This window comes from Lynx canadensis, chromosome D3 (assembly GCF_007474595.2).
Source record: "Lynx canadensis isolate LIC74 chromosome D3, mLynCan4.pri.v2, whole genome shotgun sequence".
In the NCBI taxonomy this organism is placed as follows: Eukaryota; Metazoa; Chordata; class Mammalia; order Carnivora; family Felidae; genus Lynx; species Lynx canadensis.
In genome coordinates this window covers 72826345-72841916 of record NC_044314.2, presented here as the reverse complement: position 1 = coordinate 72841916, position 15572 = coordinate 72826345, and the positions used below count along the sequence as shown (strand labels likewise).

Below are 15572 nucleotides of genomic sequence, written 5' to 3'. Positions count from 1 at the left end.
AAAACAGTATGGAGGTTCCTCAAAAGATTAAAAATAGAACTACCCTATGACCCAGCAATTGCACTACTAGGCATTTATCCACAGGATACAGGGGTGCTGTTTCGAAGGGACACATGCACCCCCATGTTTATAGCAGCACTATCAACAATAGCCAAAGTATGGAAAGAGACCAAATGTCCATCAATGGATGAATGGATAAAGATGTGGTATATATATATACAATGGAGTATTAGTTGGCAATCAAAAAGAATGAAATCTTGCCATGTGCAACTACGTGGATGGAACTGGAGGCTATTATGCTAAGTGAAATTAGAGAAAGAGAAAAATCATATGATTTCACTCATATGAGGACTTTAAGAGACAAAACAGATGAACATAAGGGAAGGGAAACAAAAATAATATAAAAACAGGGAGGGGGACAAAACAGAAGAGACTCATAAATATGGAGAACAAACTGAGGGTTACTGGAGGGGTTGTGGGAGGGGGGATGGACTAAATGGGTAAGGGGCACTAAGAAATCTACTCCTGAAATCATTGTTGCACTATATGCTAATTGGGATGTAAATTTTAAAAAATAAAAAATAAAAATAAATAAATAAATAAATAAATAAATAAATAAATAAAAACTTAAACAACAAAACAAAAACTGTGAAGACCACTCCCCTCTCCTCTCCCTGCCCGGAAGTGAACTTCCTTCTAATGCCTGCCTGAGTTCCCACTACAAGAGCCTGGACAAGAGGCTATCCTGTCTGTGTGAATGTCTTCGACAGCAGAGAACGTAGCTCCTCTATGCAGTCCATTTCCCTGAAGCAGTATCAACCACTAGTCAGTTCTTTATCATGAAATGGGACCTGTTCTTTGTAATTTTCGTCATTGGTCCTGATTCGTGTCATTTTTGGCCTTCTCACCTCCAGCCTAAGCATCCCCAGTTCCCCTTCTCTTCCAAAAGCAGAACAAAACCTGCTGCTCAATGAGGAAGCAGAGAAATGCACTCCCTCCCTGTGCACCAGGCAGCCCCTCCAATCTCCTCCACATCCAGAGCTGAAAAATCAGCTGGACTTGATGGGAATGCAGGCCTGGGGGGACAAAAGAGACTACAGAAGTCCAGGCTGCCTGCTGCCTCTGAAGTGATCATCATCCCCAGAGTAAGCGAGGTGCAGTGCACTAGATGCAGGTAAAACTGACACAGACTGAGTGACAGAAAGGAAACTGAGTGACTGCTGGCAAGGGCCAGGCAGGCAAGGTGCCACAGGGGGCCTTGTGCTCTCAAATGAAGACAAGCCAAAGTCAAATCTGAGAATATTCAGCTAAGGACAGCTCAGTCACTAGGACAGTGAGGCAACAAGACCAGATTGGGCAGAATATTATAAGCTAACACAGCTGGGAAGGAATTAAAAAAGAAGTTTTTCAGATTTGACAAATGGCATTAAAAGCTGGAGCTCTTTCTCAAGTAAACGAGGTCCAAGTAGCTTCTTTTTCCTCTGGATACTCAGGAGTAGGAAAGAACAGCCATGTTTGGGCACAACCAGCAACTCATTTGCTGTTCGTTCATTTCCTTAAGTGGCAGATACTGACTGCCTGCAATCATGTGCCAGGCAGTATGCCAGATGCCACAGAGAACAGGACAGACTCTGACCGGGCCCCCTTCCCAAAGCCTCCTCCTGCACATGCCTGATACTTTTCTGTGTCTCTGTGGGCACCTTTTAGCTATTCTGGAAGGAAGGCAGGACACAGATCATTAGCCCCATCAAACAGGTGCTGGCAAGGCCTGAGTGGCCCAGGCTCCCAGGCAGAAGTCACGGCCACGTAAGAATTTGGGCCTGGGACTCTGGCCTCCCAAGCTCCGTAGCCTTTGAGGCCAGACCATCCCCACTCCCCAGAAGCATGAGTTCGGCCATTCTGAATCTCACCTGCTGTCACTGGAGTTTGCAGAGAGGAAGCTCTGTTCCCCTGAATTCTGGGAGTTCCCAAAGGCTTGGCTGCTGCCTCTGTCCACAGACTGGCCTGTGCTTACCCCCAGACTGGTGCTGTCCAACACCGGGGTGGCTGTCTGGTCCACAGATACCTGTAGGAGATTTGAAAATGAACAAAAACAAAATTCTTTAAGGTTATTTACATACATGTAAACGACTCCATTCTTCTCTCCTTCCCAGGCCTCAGTGAGCCCTGGTGGACCAGAGCAATAAGAATTTGTGCACCCCACACGAAGGCTGACAGGAAACCACCATTCACAGTGAAATCCCCAGAGCCAAAGAAATGGCACCAGCACCTAACTCAAACCACAGATTTAAACTAAAGAAAACTCTCTACAGAAAGAGTAAGGGAGTCAGAATCATTCCTGTGAGACTGAGAAATAGGAAAGAAGGAACACAACTAGAGACAAATGGGTGAAGATCCCAACAAATGCCTTCGCTTACCATGGGGCATCCTTTTCCACTCTGACTCTCCTTTCCCATAGCTGTCAGTCAAACAGTCTTCTAAGCACCCAGGTCCAAACCTCAGGGGCACCTGATAGCTCCTTTCCTTCTCCAGTTTCACCTCTAAAGAGAGGCCTAGTCCTGTGGCCTCCCCTCAGCTGACTCCCATGTATCTCCAAGTGACACTCTTCCCACCAGGGGAAGGCTGTAACAGCCTCCTAACCGACTCCCTTGACTGCAGCCTCTCCCCTGAAGACCCTACCTGCCAGCCACCTCCCTTTTTCATCCTCCTAAAAAGACAGTTCTAATCTCACCGCTCCATGACTCTGAAATCTTTCAGGTCTCCCCATAAGGCTCACAGGCTCACAGGGTCTTGCAAGTCCAGCAAAAACAGCCCTGACCTGTGATCACTCCACACTGCCAGCCACTCACCCACATACACATTCCCAGCCAAATCAAACCCTGTGTGTTTAATCCTGTCTGTATGTTCCCCCAACCTGAGGTGCCCTTCCCTACAACTACAGGCTAAAAACCCATCAGTCTTGAGGACCATTTCAAATGCTGCTGTCTTCGTAAAATGTTTTCTGACTCACTTCACCCCAGCCCCCAAATGAAAATCATCTCTCTCTGTCTGTCTACTTTGGACCTCTATAACCCCTCTCCTGGAAGCTGCCAGGTTTTGCTTCATGTAATGGTATTATATTGGTCTCATTCCCTTTAAACATCTAAGAGCACAAGACCATGACCTGCTCACCTAGAAAAGTTGCAATGCACAGCAAATATCTGTGGAGAGAATAGCAAGACTTCCAGAGCACTTCAAGAAAAATGACTTAGTCCCTCTTACATGGGGCTCTTGAGTACTTCAGAATAGAGTCTTATATTATCAAATATTTTGTTGGGTATCATAAAAATCACTCCTTCTAAAACAGAGTGTCTCAACCTTGGCACTATTGCCATTAGGAGCCAGATAAGTCTTTCTTGGCAGGGCGGGGGGGGCCTGTCCTGTGACTTATAAGATGTTGAGCAGGGATGCCTGGGTGGCTCAGTCAGTTGAGCATCCGACTTCAGCTCAGGTCATGATCTCACAGCTCATGGGTTCAAGCCCTGTGTCGGGCTCTGTGCTGACAGCTCAGAGCCTGGAGCCTGCTTCAGATTCTGTGTTTCTCTTTTCTGCTCCTCTCCCGTTCATGCTCTGTTTTTGTCTCTGTCTCTCTCTCTCTCTCTCAAAGTAAATAAACATTAAAAAAAAATTTTTTTTAAATAGATGTTGAGAAGCATCCTTCACCTACTAGATGCCAGTAACACCATCCCCCCATCACTGCCCCCATTTCCAGCTGTGACAATTAAAAAAATATCTCCAGATACAACCAAATGTGCCCCAGGAGAGACAAAGTTGTCCCCAGTTCTTAAAGAACCATCTCCTACATCAGACTCAATGATTTGCAAAAAGACGCCAGACAGACTTTGCTAGCACCATAAATACATGGAGAAATGCAGCAAGCAGCAGCTTGCAATTACCAATCACCATCTGCCCCTAACTAGCAAGACTTAGGAACAGGTACTATGCCACAATATTAAATGAGAAGTTAATTGAGGGAAGCTAGACCCAATTCTTAGGTGCTGCCTTCCAGACCACTGTAGTGGGGTCATCTCTCATCTGTGGCACCTGAGAATTGCCCCATCAGCCTAAACTGCCAGAAATCTACATGATTCCTACAGCTTTCTTTTAGCAGGGATGTGGTTAAGGAGTCCCTTCTAAATCAGAAATTGGCAAATCTTTTTTGTAAAGGAGCAGAGAGTAATTACTTTAGGCTATGTGGGCTAGATGGCCTGTTAAAACTACTCAAATCTGGGGCACCTGGGTGGCTCAGTCAGTTAAGTGTCCAACTGTGGCTCAGGTCATGATTTCGTGGTTTGTGGGCTCGAGCCCTGTGTTGGGCTCTGTGTTGACAGCTCGGAGCCTGGAGCCTGCTTCAGATTCTGTGTCTCATTCTCTCTTTGCCCCTCCCCCACTTATGCTCTGTCTCTCTCAAAAATAAATAAATGCAAAAATTAAAAATTAAAAAACAAAAAAGCAACTACTCAAAACTGCTTGAAGGATGGAAGCAGCCAGACAATGTACATGAATGGGCATGGCTCTGTTCCAATAAGAATTCTTTCTTTTCTTTTCTTTTCTTTTCTTTTCTTTTCTTTTCTTTTCTTTTCTTTTCTTTATTTTGAGAGAGAGAGAGAGAAGAGAGAAAGAGGGAGAGGGGCAGAGAGAGAGGGAGAAAGAAAGAGAATCTTAAGCAGGCTCCATGCTGTCAGCACAGAGCCCAACACGGGGCCCGAACTCACAAACCATGAGATCATGACCTGAGCTGAAATCAAGAGTCCGACACTTAACCGACTGAGCCATCTAGGCACCCCATCTTCCAATAAGAATTATGTATAAAAGCAGATGGTGAGTCAGATTTGCCCATTTCCTGACCTCACTTTTATATCATACAATGTTCATCTTTTAAGAGGCTGCTTAGATCTTAATACCAGGAAAGGTCATGCTTCTTCCAAGCAAATGGTTTGTCTTTTTATCTTATTACCACTCTGAATCCTGGAACAGATGTTTCCCACTTTTCTTTGGCTCCCAGATAGTACAGGACTGAATTTAGCACAAAACTCTAGATACTTTATAAGTCCTCAGATAATGTAGTATCTTGTATCTTTCTTTTATTTCCCCATCTAGTCACATTTTATTTTGGAGGTTCCATTTACTTCCATAATCCACCTGAATTAACTTTTCAGAATAAACAAAAAGACAAGAAAAGCTACTTTGTCCAGAGGCCTGGAAAGAGGCAAGTGGAGGGAGGTGCTTGGTGTTGGATGCAATTCCATTCATTTTTTTAAGATCTTATTTTTTGGGGCACCTGGGTGGCTCAGTCGGTTGAGTGTCCGACTTCGACTCAGGTCATGAACTCGTGGATTGTGAGTTTGAGCCCCACGTCGGGCTCTGTGCTGACAGCTCAGAGCCTGGAGCCTGCTTTGGATTCTGTGTCTCCCTCTCTCTTTGCCCCTAACCCACTCGCATTCTGTCTCTGTCTCTCTCAAAAATAAATAAACATTAAAAAAATTAAAAAGAAAAAGATCTTATTTTTAAGTCATCTCTATAGCCAAAGTGGGGCTCGAACTCAACCTCGAGGTCAAGAGTCACATGCTCTACTGACTGAGCTAGCCTGGCACCCCAGATGCAACTCCATTTTAAGAGCCTTGTCCAAAATCCTCCTTCCAGAAGGATTCCATGTAACCTGCATAGATACTCTGCTTCCAGCTTCCTGCTTCCAGCAGCTGCAATTGAATCTCTCCCTCTTTTCAGTAGGTTACAGTTAGGGACTTGCTTCCAAAGAACAGAGTATAGCAAGGGTAAAACAGTAACTTCATAATGGAGACAGCTGGCAAATACCGCATCACGTGCTGTTCACGTGACCGGCGATGTTGTATGGGTCCCATATACCAGCTATTATGTAGTGATAAGGAGTATGCTTTACCGCTGAGGTACTCTTGTCAAAAACCCACAACTCTACCATGAGAAAAACATCAAACTTACCCAGATTCAGAGGCATTCTTCAGGATATCTAGCCTGGGAGCCTCAAGACTCTCAAAGTCATAAAAATAAATAAAAACAAAAATAAAAGCAAAAAACAAGTAAAGACTGAGAAAACTGTCACAGACCAGAGGGCACTGGGGAGACATGAAAACTAAATGCAACATGGTGCCCTGAATTGGATCCTGGAACAGAAAAAGGGCATTCATAGAGAACTGGTGAAACCCAAATAAAGTCTGGTATTTAGTCAATTAAACAAAGAAACCCTCTTCAGCAACAGCAATCCCCAGTTCCTTCTCTTTTCCTACACACCCAAAGCCATGGGAGAAGATGAGGGGGGAAGCTCTGCCAGGGATGCCTTACAGGTTAATACCGTCCTCAACAGGCACCTCCTAGGACCCTCCAACTCATGTGCCTGTCAGAGCCCTACTACTTTCTTAGGCTGGAGGACAATCAGCCACAAGGAAGCTGCCAGCCCAGCTCTCCAACTATACCTTGAGGGTGGTAGACAGAACACATTGCTTTGTCTTACCTGGAGACAAAATGGGCTAAGTGGTGTTCCTGGTTTCCCCTCACCTGACTCCTTTAGGGCATTTAGAGGCAACATAAAGGGACCCATGACAGAATCTCATATTCAGACAGCTTGGGAATAACTCCCAGCTCCATAGCCAGGAGATTTCCCAAGGTTTATAATATCAGGGAAGGACAGAATATCTTCCCAAATCAAATCTCTTCCACCTGCCCTCATGGAGTTTACCATCTGGGAGTGGGAAGGAAAAACAGACATTAGACAAGGAATGCCCATATTAGGACAGCTCTATGCCCAGGAGGAGCTTGGGATTTGCCATCTCAATTAAACTGGATTATCTCCACAGGTACAGCCTCCCTCCTCCACATGTCCATCCCAACCCCTGATTCTCAATGCTTATTTATATTTTTATATCTTAACATCACTCTAAAAAAGAAAAGACATTATCAATAACTAGGCATATAATAAGATAAATACACAAGAAAACCCAGTGAAAAGGATAGAAAAAGTGAGAGAAAGAGAAAACAAGGGTAGGAAAAGTGAAATTTTAGAATCTAAGTACTTCGATGATAACGTTTTAAACGTCTAGACCTGCGGCATGCAGTACAGTAGCTACTGGCTATATGTGGCTATTTAAATATAAATTAATTAAAATAAAATGTAAAATTCAGTTCCTCAGTTGCCACTTGTCAAATGAATGCTCACTAGCCATGTGTGACTAACCATCTGTGTTGGACAGCACAGATACAGAACATTTCCATCATAGCAGGAAGTTTGATTGGACAACACTGTTCTAGAGCAAAGGCGGCAAACAAAAATATGTACAAGGACCAGTAGGCATATATTAGCACACCTGACTAAAGGCCATGGGCTGCTCTAAGGCCATGTGACCACTGCTGGGAAGGAAGCCAGGCCCAGTGTCTAGCTTATTTCATAATACAAGACAGAAACCTGGATTTGTGTATGAAATCTCCTGATTTTTTAAAATATTTCCAACCACTTCAAAAATTAAAAATGCACAGCAAGGCTGAACATGTTTTTGGGAGATGGGAATGAAATGAATGTCCTGCAGGGAAAACGGTGCTCCTGGCAGAAGTCTGACGCATAGATTTCTGATAAGAACCTGCCTTGATGGTGGAGGGTTTAGGTTAGGACCATGGTTGATTAAAGTGACCCTAGAGTCCTCCGGGCATGGGGGGGGAGGGGACTGAGCCCCCGGGGGATGTGAGCCTTTTGTTCACTCAAGTTTCCAAAGAGGAAAAAAAAAAAAAAAAACACACAACAGATCAAAGGGGGAAAAGTCTACTTTTAGTCACACTGACTCTGACTTCCCAGGGTTCCCACCAGCATGCTGTGCACTACTGTCCTAACAGCTTCAAAGTGCATCCTGCAAAAGCCTGGGGGCCTGTGGTAGCATCTCTGTTGCCATCACAGGTTGCAACTGCTGGGGGCTGGGAGACTTCTCCAATCCCCCACATACTTAAGCCAGAATGGTTCCATGTTTGTTGGGTTACAGTTCAGAGTTTGGTGTAAATTATCCATTGGGAAAGAAAGGGTTCCATTGTTCAAATAAACATTTTTGTGTCTATCTCCACCATCAGTATGTCTGAGGTGGTATTTACAGAGCCCCTCCCAAGTGCCAGGCTAGGTGCTAAAGAATCAATGGTGAGCGACACAGACATGGCCGCTGCCCTGTGGGAGCTTAGTCTCATGAAGTTGGGCACTAATCAAACCCAGTCATACAAATATAAAGGTAGAACCAGGAGAAGAACTGAAAGGAGGGGCACTATGTAAATCTAAGATGTAGGATTTGACTAGACAACTAGGAGTTAACCAGGCACAGAGGGAACAGTATGTGCCAAGGCACTGTGGCAGGAAACCTGGTGCCTATGGCAGTCTAGAGAAAGGCTCATGTCATTGGAGTCCAAAAGTGAGAAAGAGGATGACAGAAGATGAGGTTAGAAAGGGAGGGAGGGCCTTGGTCATGTGGGACCTTCCAGGCCTTTGTAAGGATTTTGGCTTTTACCCTAAACGAAAGAAAGCCACATGTTATGAACTGAATGTATGTTCCCAAAATTCATATGTTGAAGCCCTCACCCCCAAAGTGATTGTATTTGGAAGTGGAGCCTTTGGGAACTGATTAGGTTTATATGAGGCCATGAGGGTAAAGCCATGATGGGATTAATGTCTGTTATCCTAAGAGAGACCACAGCTCTCGCTCTGTCTGCCACCTGAGGACAAACGAGAAGGTGGCCAGCTGGAAGCCAGAAGAGGGCCCTTACCAGGAACTGAATGTGCCAGCACCTTGATCTTAGAGTTTTCAGCCTCCAGAACTGTGAGAAGTCAATGCGCTGCTTAAGCCCCCCAGTCTATGGTGTTTTGTCACAGCAGCCCCAGCTAACACACTGTGGAAAGGTAAACCCTGGATGCAGGCTGGGGAACAGACTGGAGAGGGCTGGGATGGAAGCAAGAAGACCATGCTGGAGGCTGCCTCAGGACCAAGATGGGAAATGGTCACAGGGACAGAGGCTGGGGGGTGGTGATAGAAGTGACAAGCGACTTCACACGGGGCTGATCTGCTGAGAGCCATACATTCCTGTGAGAATAACTGGCTGGGGGTCAGGGGGTAGGGGAGGGAAGAGACCCTAGCACCGGCTCAGGCCTCAGGTGGCAGGGGCCTGTCCCCCTCGACCATGATATTCCTTCAGGCTCCAAACTGCAGACTAATGATATCATGAGGCTGACTTCTGAGGAAAATTTCATTACCAAGGGTTTCTCATGCTCTCCAAATTCTTCTGTAAATTTGTGATGATAAAAATCGATTTCCAGAGAGCAGGGCACGGAGAGGAGAGGAGAACTGTGTAGCTCTGTTCCACTTATCAGGCAGAGTGACACCTTCATTATCATTAGAATGATGAATTGGTGGCACAAAGAACCATTTTCCAAGACTGGTGCATGGCCCTGTTCCCTGCAACCCTCTGTGCACTGCTATCTGTTTTAATTTTACAGGCACTTCCTTCCCAGAGCAGAGTTAGAGTCCAGGGTGATGCTGCTCTCCTGCTTGGCCAAGAGGAACCCCTTCTCAGCAGAGAGCTGTCATCAGCGGCCAAAAATTACAGGCATTACCTTTGCGACTCAGCCAGAGGTAGAGGACTTACTTCGCAAGGTCCAACAGGGTCACCCCAGAATTTCAGAGATCAAAGGCATAGGAAAGGTCACCCAGGCCCAGTGCATTTTCACACACACACACACACACACACACACACACACACACACACACACACAGGGAAAACAGCTGACTGGACCAATCAAGCTGGTTCACTACCTGTACCAACTGGCCCCTGTCCTCCCTCCCCTCTCCCACACAGAGGTACATGTTTGGGGGACTGACTACATGCCAGGGTATAGCTAACCACAAACATGCTTTATCTCAGGTCCCTCTCACAGCAATCCTACGAGGAGAACACAGTTACTAGTCCCATTCTACAGATGAGTAACCTGAGGTTCAGGGAGGTTAGTGCAGCTGCCCAAAGGCTCACAACTAGTCTGATGCCAGAGCCTACACCCTGACAGTCTTCTAACATGCAGCCCATTCTCTGAAAGAGCACACAACCCACTCTTTGTGCTTCCTGGTCCTGGAATTAGGGTGGAAAGCAGAGGCTGCAGGAATAGGGAGTAGGCACTAATAAACAGATGTTTGCAATGGACACCGAAACCTGGCATGGTAGGAATCCTATCCTAATCCTAGCTAGTATCCAGCCACCACATCCCATGCAACATGCAATATTATTGCTGCCTCATGCATTCATTACTGGAAGTGTTACTTAGTTTCCAAATATGTGGGGCTTTTCTAGTTACCCAGTTGTCCTTTACCTGTAACTTAATTGCATGGTGCTCAGAAATGTGCTCTATGGGATTTCACTCCCTTGAAGTCTGTTGAGAAACAGATATTCTTTCTAATCCTCAAAACTATCCTACAAGGAAGGTATTTTTATTTCCTTCAAATCAGGAAACTGAGGTTCAGGTGGTTAATTAACATGCTTAAAGCAGCTCCCTGGTACAGTGCTGAAGATGAAATCTTAAAGGAGTCATCTGACTCCACTGGCCTTTCTCCATTCCCCACACAGCACATTAGAAAACAAACACCACAAATTTCATGTTATGTATATTTTAACACAATAATAATAAACAAAACAAACAAAGTTTAAAAAGCACAATTTCATGTTGTGTAAGTATAGAGGCTCCCTTACTACATATGAGTAGAGACAATTTATTGATTTATGTGTAAGCATAACAACACACCTGGTGGGTAATATAAACTTTATTCGTGTGCCTCTCCTAACAGCTCATTGTGGGAACTTGTTCACTCTTGTTCCACCTGGAATTTCACCATGTGAAGCTATGTGGACTGCTATATTATTATAGGACTTATAAGACAATTCTCTTCTGGTTCTGCTGATTTTTCTTATGCTAACTTCTAATCTAAGGCTAAAATTTTTCACAAGAGTGTCTCTCATTAGAAAGTAAAAGGTTAAAAAGTCCACCCCAAGTTTGTTCTAAACCAAAAATGTAGCATGCTTTCCACACTTAAAGATCAGAGATTCTTGGATTAGAACTCAGAGATCCTGACAGGGATTTGCCCAGGGTCATGCAGCTCACTGGGAAATGGCATGCGCAGATCTCTGAAAACCTGCACAGACAGGCATAGCACCATGTGACCTCTGAAGCAAGGGAAGACTCCCAACGCTAACTACCCCCTTTCCCTCCAGGCACACTGTGCTACATGGTGCAGGGGCTCAGCTACTCATGACTTGTGTGCCTTTGACTAGGTAATATATTTAAGCCTCAGTTTCTTCATCTGGAAAGTGGGGTGATAATACCTGCACCTCACAGACTGTTGTGAAGACTATGTGTGCAAAGCCCTTTGCATAGCAGCTGGCAGAGTGAGTATTCAATGTTGCTTTTCTGACTTCCACCAAACAGGGATCCCTTAACCTTTGCCCTTGAACTTCTCAAGTCTTGTTCTCCTTAGTCTGCCTGACTCTACATAAACCCTTTCAACTCTTTCAAATCTCTGTAACTAAGTCAATTTCATATACTTATGGGCATCGATAAAGGGCAAGGAGCCCAGTTTCTCTTCCACTAGGACCTGTCAGAACAGTAAGTACTAAAGCCAGTTACACAGCAGAGGTCACAAGTCAAGCCTGTTGGTCTTGGATTTAAATCTCAGCTCTACCCTGTACTAGGTAAAGCACAACTTCTTTGTGCTCCAATTTCTCTTTGTGTCAACTTGGGATAAATTAGCTCACAGGCCATGTAGTAAGGATGACATGAGAGAATACTATGTGTTTGGCACAGAGCAACTGAAGAATGTTTATGCTTGGAAGGCCTGTGGAGGTCTGGTCCCAACCCTTTATTTGACAAATGAGTTAAGGGAAGTCCAGAGGCGAGGTGAACTGCCCAGGGTTGCTCACAATTAGCCTATGACAAAGCATACGCCTATTAATAAATGCTTGCTGTGTTTTTCACCACTTCCTGCCACACTGTTAATGAATTTATCAGGTTGTACTGCCAGGAAAAAAGTAAGTGCTCAGTCCTTAAGAAAACATATTTCGTGTTATATGGACAAAACACCTAAACGGGAAGATGTTGCTGTTGTGGCAGAGAATCAATGGCAACCTTGTGAAACAGGCAGAGCGGGAAACCAATGCATCAACGCTGATGCGATCATCTGTTCTCTCACATTAATCGTTTCCATCCCCCTCTGCGGCCACCAACCCCACGGAAGGGAATGACACTTCTGAGATTGAATTCAATTTCAGCTGCCCTTCCAACTCAGCTTCAGCCCAATTTCATCTGTTCAGAGCCGAGCAGAAGCCTTCTGCTGATGGGACAGGCATGCAGGGGCTTCAGAGCCCTTGGAGTTTGACTGACCTGCGGGTAGAAGGTGGACGACGCTGTGCGCGGGCTGCGGACAAACTCCATAAAGAAGGCCCCGTCCTGAAGTCAGAGGAGGAGGAAGCAGCAGCGGCAGCAGCAAATGCAAGGGAGCAAAGGAACAAATGTGGACCCGTGGTGAACCATCAGGGGAAGGAGAAGGTATGAAAGAAAAAAATAAAGATAAAAACAAGGAGGGAAGGAGAGAAACAAGGGCATGTGAGGGGGATGGAGGGAAAAAAAGAGAGAGAAAGAGAGAAAGAGAGAAAGAGAGAGAGAGAGAGAGAGAGAGAGAGAGAGATCCACCCAGAAAGACCATATCCAAATGCAAAGCATTAGCAGGAATCCACACCTTCTTGGGCAGAATATCCCACCTGTGTGGGAGCAAGCACAGGGATCGAGGTGTGTCCAAGCTCCCTCAGGTCTCATCAGAGCCTGGCTTGGATGCCAGCACCCTCCCACATAGCTCTGAACTTCCTTCAGACCTATGTCAAGGGAGAGGAAAAAGCCACTTGGTGGGGATGGTGGGGGAAAGGTTTCAGGAGTCACTTCCTGGCCTCCCGCCTGGCTGGATGACCAGCAGCCCTCTTGGAGAGACAGAGGCTTGAGGCTTTCAATTCTGCCTGTTAATAAACATGGCAGCCAGATGGGAGAAGAGGATTCAATGCAAGAAAAGTTCGTGCTTAATTTTTTAAGCAAATAGGGGATCCAGAAGCAGCAATACCTTCTCCTCCACTGGTTGGATAACAAAATATCAAGAAGCTGAGACATATAGAGTGTCAGAAACATATGCATCATGGGGTGGGGATGAGGGTGGGGAGGTGGAGAGTTCTGAAGCTGTCTTCCTCTCTGAACCTATTCTTGTGGGGTGCAAGCTGCCATGTATTTGAAACAAAAACAACATAGAGGACTTTCCCGAAGACCCCTCCTTTCATCTTACTTAAATTCTTGTCCCTTCAAAATACTCTTTATTTTTTATGCATTACCACTGAAATTCAGAAATGGCACTTGATAAATCTGAAGGTCTACTTTCTTACAACTTTTCTTCAATTCTCAAAATGGAATCACTGAAGTATATGGGTTGGGTGCCCATTTTATCAATACTGTTGCCATTTCCCATCAACCACTGCGAACTCAAATAACAAACCATGGAAATATGTGGCTGTGGAGATACAATCTCAGGACCTCTCTGCATCCTAACACAAGATGTGCTGACTGGGGAAACTGTTGGCATTTCTAAGCATGTCACACAGAGGTCTTCCCTTTGGCCATCTCATAACATCTACATTTCTCTTTGACTACTTGGGGATGTACATCTGTGACAAATGATAACCGTCCATGTGGATTTTAGTGCTCAGGGGGAAAATCAGAAGAGTGTGCTAATCGGCAATCTAATATTTGGCCATTGGTGTATTTTAACCTTAATGCTTGTGGTTCTATAATTTCTCTGCTTCTCAGTCCGGCCCTGGGCACTGGTTCTAATCCTCAAAGATGGCAATAAGTAGTGGTAACAGCTAGAGGGCAGCGCACAAGATGCTTATGAATTCTCACTGTTCCATTTGTGTCCCTTCTCTGCTAGAACATATAGAAGTAGAGTTGCTAATGCTGCTGAGGTTTACATACATGTGAAAAGATTCTTCCTGGACGGATAGATCGTTCCTTATGCAGAGACTATCCTTGGGACTGTACCTAAAGTCACTTCCTAGAGCTGGGTGAGGGAACTACAGACTGCAGGCCAAATCCAGCTACTGGTTTATTATAGTCTGTGGGCTAAGGGTGGTTTTTAAAAATTTATATGGAGATAGAAGTACCTACATAATAGCCTTGATCTTGCCTGTTGGCTCACAAAGCCTGAAATATTTATTTAGGTTTGCCAACCGCTAGTATATAGAATATATGAGCTGCCTATAGCCTCAGTTTATACTTTCTTAGATTTTAACCCCTGCATCCTGGTAGTCTAATTCTACTCATTTATCCCAAAGAAATAATAAGAGATGCGGTCAAATAATTATGTGCAAGGATGTTGTTTGCAGTATTACTTATAATTGTGATACAGCACAGAATAACTATAAAAACTTATAGAATAATTACCAAAAATCCTTTTTAAAAATCAGAAACCATCTACAATTTTAACAAAAAAGTAAATTACCAATGAGGGTCTATCCATATGGTGATATATTACGTATTATTGAAAAATCATACTTTTACAAAATACTTAATGACTAGAAAATTTTCATGATATGGAAGTAAAATAAACAAATACATAGATAGATGTACAAGTTGGCCACAATTTTGAAAAATGAAATACATGTATTGAAGCTCCTTCATCTCCTAGTGATAGAGAGCAGGTAAGAGAACGCAGTCAGCTTACCTTCCCATACTAGAATGATCTCACATTCTGAACTTCCCAGAATGAGTAGACAGAGCCAAGTTTATTCATCTTAAAAGATACAAAAAGCCTGATCTATGGAGTTTCTGGCCCCTCTGCTGGACTTGTTATTTGGTACAGAGGCCCAAAGCCTCAGGTTTTAATTCCCCCATCCGCCCAGGATGCAATCCATTTGACTGTACTTCTCAGGAATCTAACTGATGGGAATTTCTTTATCAAAGAGTTAGCTCTCATGGAAGCTGCCCCAAGAGCTTTCTCCCTCCCATCTGGGAGAGCCAAGGATGTGGCTGAAGGAAAACCAGATGGCCAATTTCACAGCTCCAACCAGATTTTGGGACTTGACCAATATAGTTTAGCTTGACTATGTTGTATCTGCATTTATCTAGCAGTTAACTTCCTTACAATTGTGAGCAGAAACTGCTTCTTTAGAAATAGTAATGCTTAAAAGGGTTCAGGGTAGAATTCATCCAAATCCTCAGCATATTCAACCCTGGATTTGAATGGCTATTCATTTGGCCCGCCATGTCGGGCCCCTGAGAGCATGAGGCAGCTCCCTGCTGGAGTGGCCCCCTTTACCTTTCGTGGGCTGTCCACGTAGGTGGGAGTCATGGCAACGCTGCTGCTCTCCGCTGGCTGGGAGGAGCTCTTGCCACTGTGCACAGCTGCCTGCTGTTCTCCCATGCACCTGAAAGATGGAAAAACACGTATCTGTGGCTTGTTGGG

At 44.7% G+C, this 15572-nt stretch overlaps 1 protein-coding gene across 1 annotated transcript in view; it reads right to left on the bottom strand.

Moving 5' to 3' along the window:
* DEPDC5 (DEP domain containing 5, GATOR1 subcomplex subunit) overlaps nt 1-15572 on the bottom strand; it is a 128784-nt gene that overhangs the window by 23348 nt on the left and 89864 nt on the right. Inside the window, exons 32-33 of the mRNA XM_030335706.1 lie at nt 15426-15534; nt 1911-2065 (exon numbers count right to left, since the gene is read on the bottom strand). Coding sequence (XP_030191566.1) covers nt 1911-2065; nt 15426-15534 — 264 coding nt within the window. The remainder of the gene's footprint in view (nt 1-1910; nt 2066-15425; nt 15535-15572) is intronic.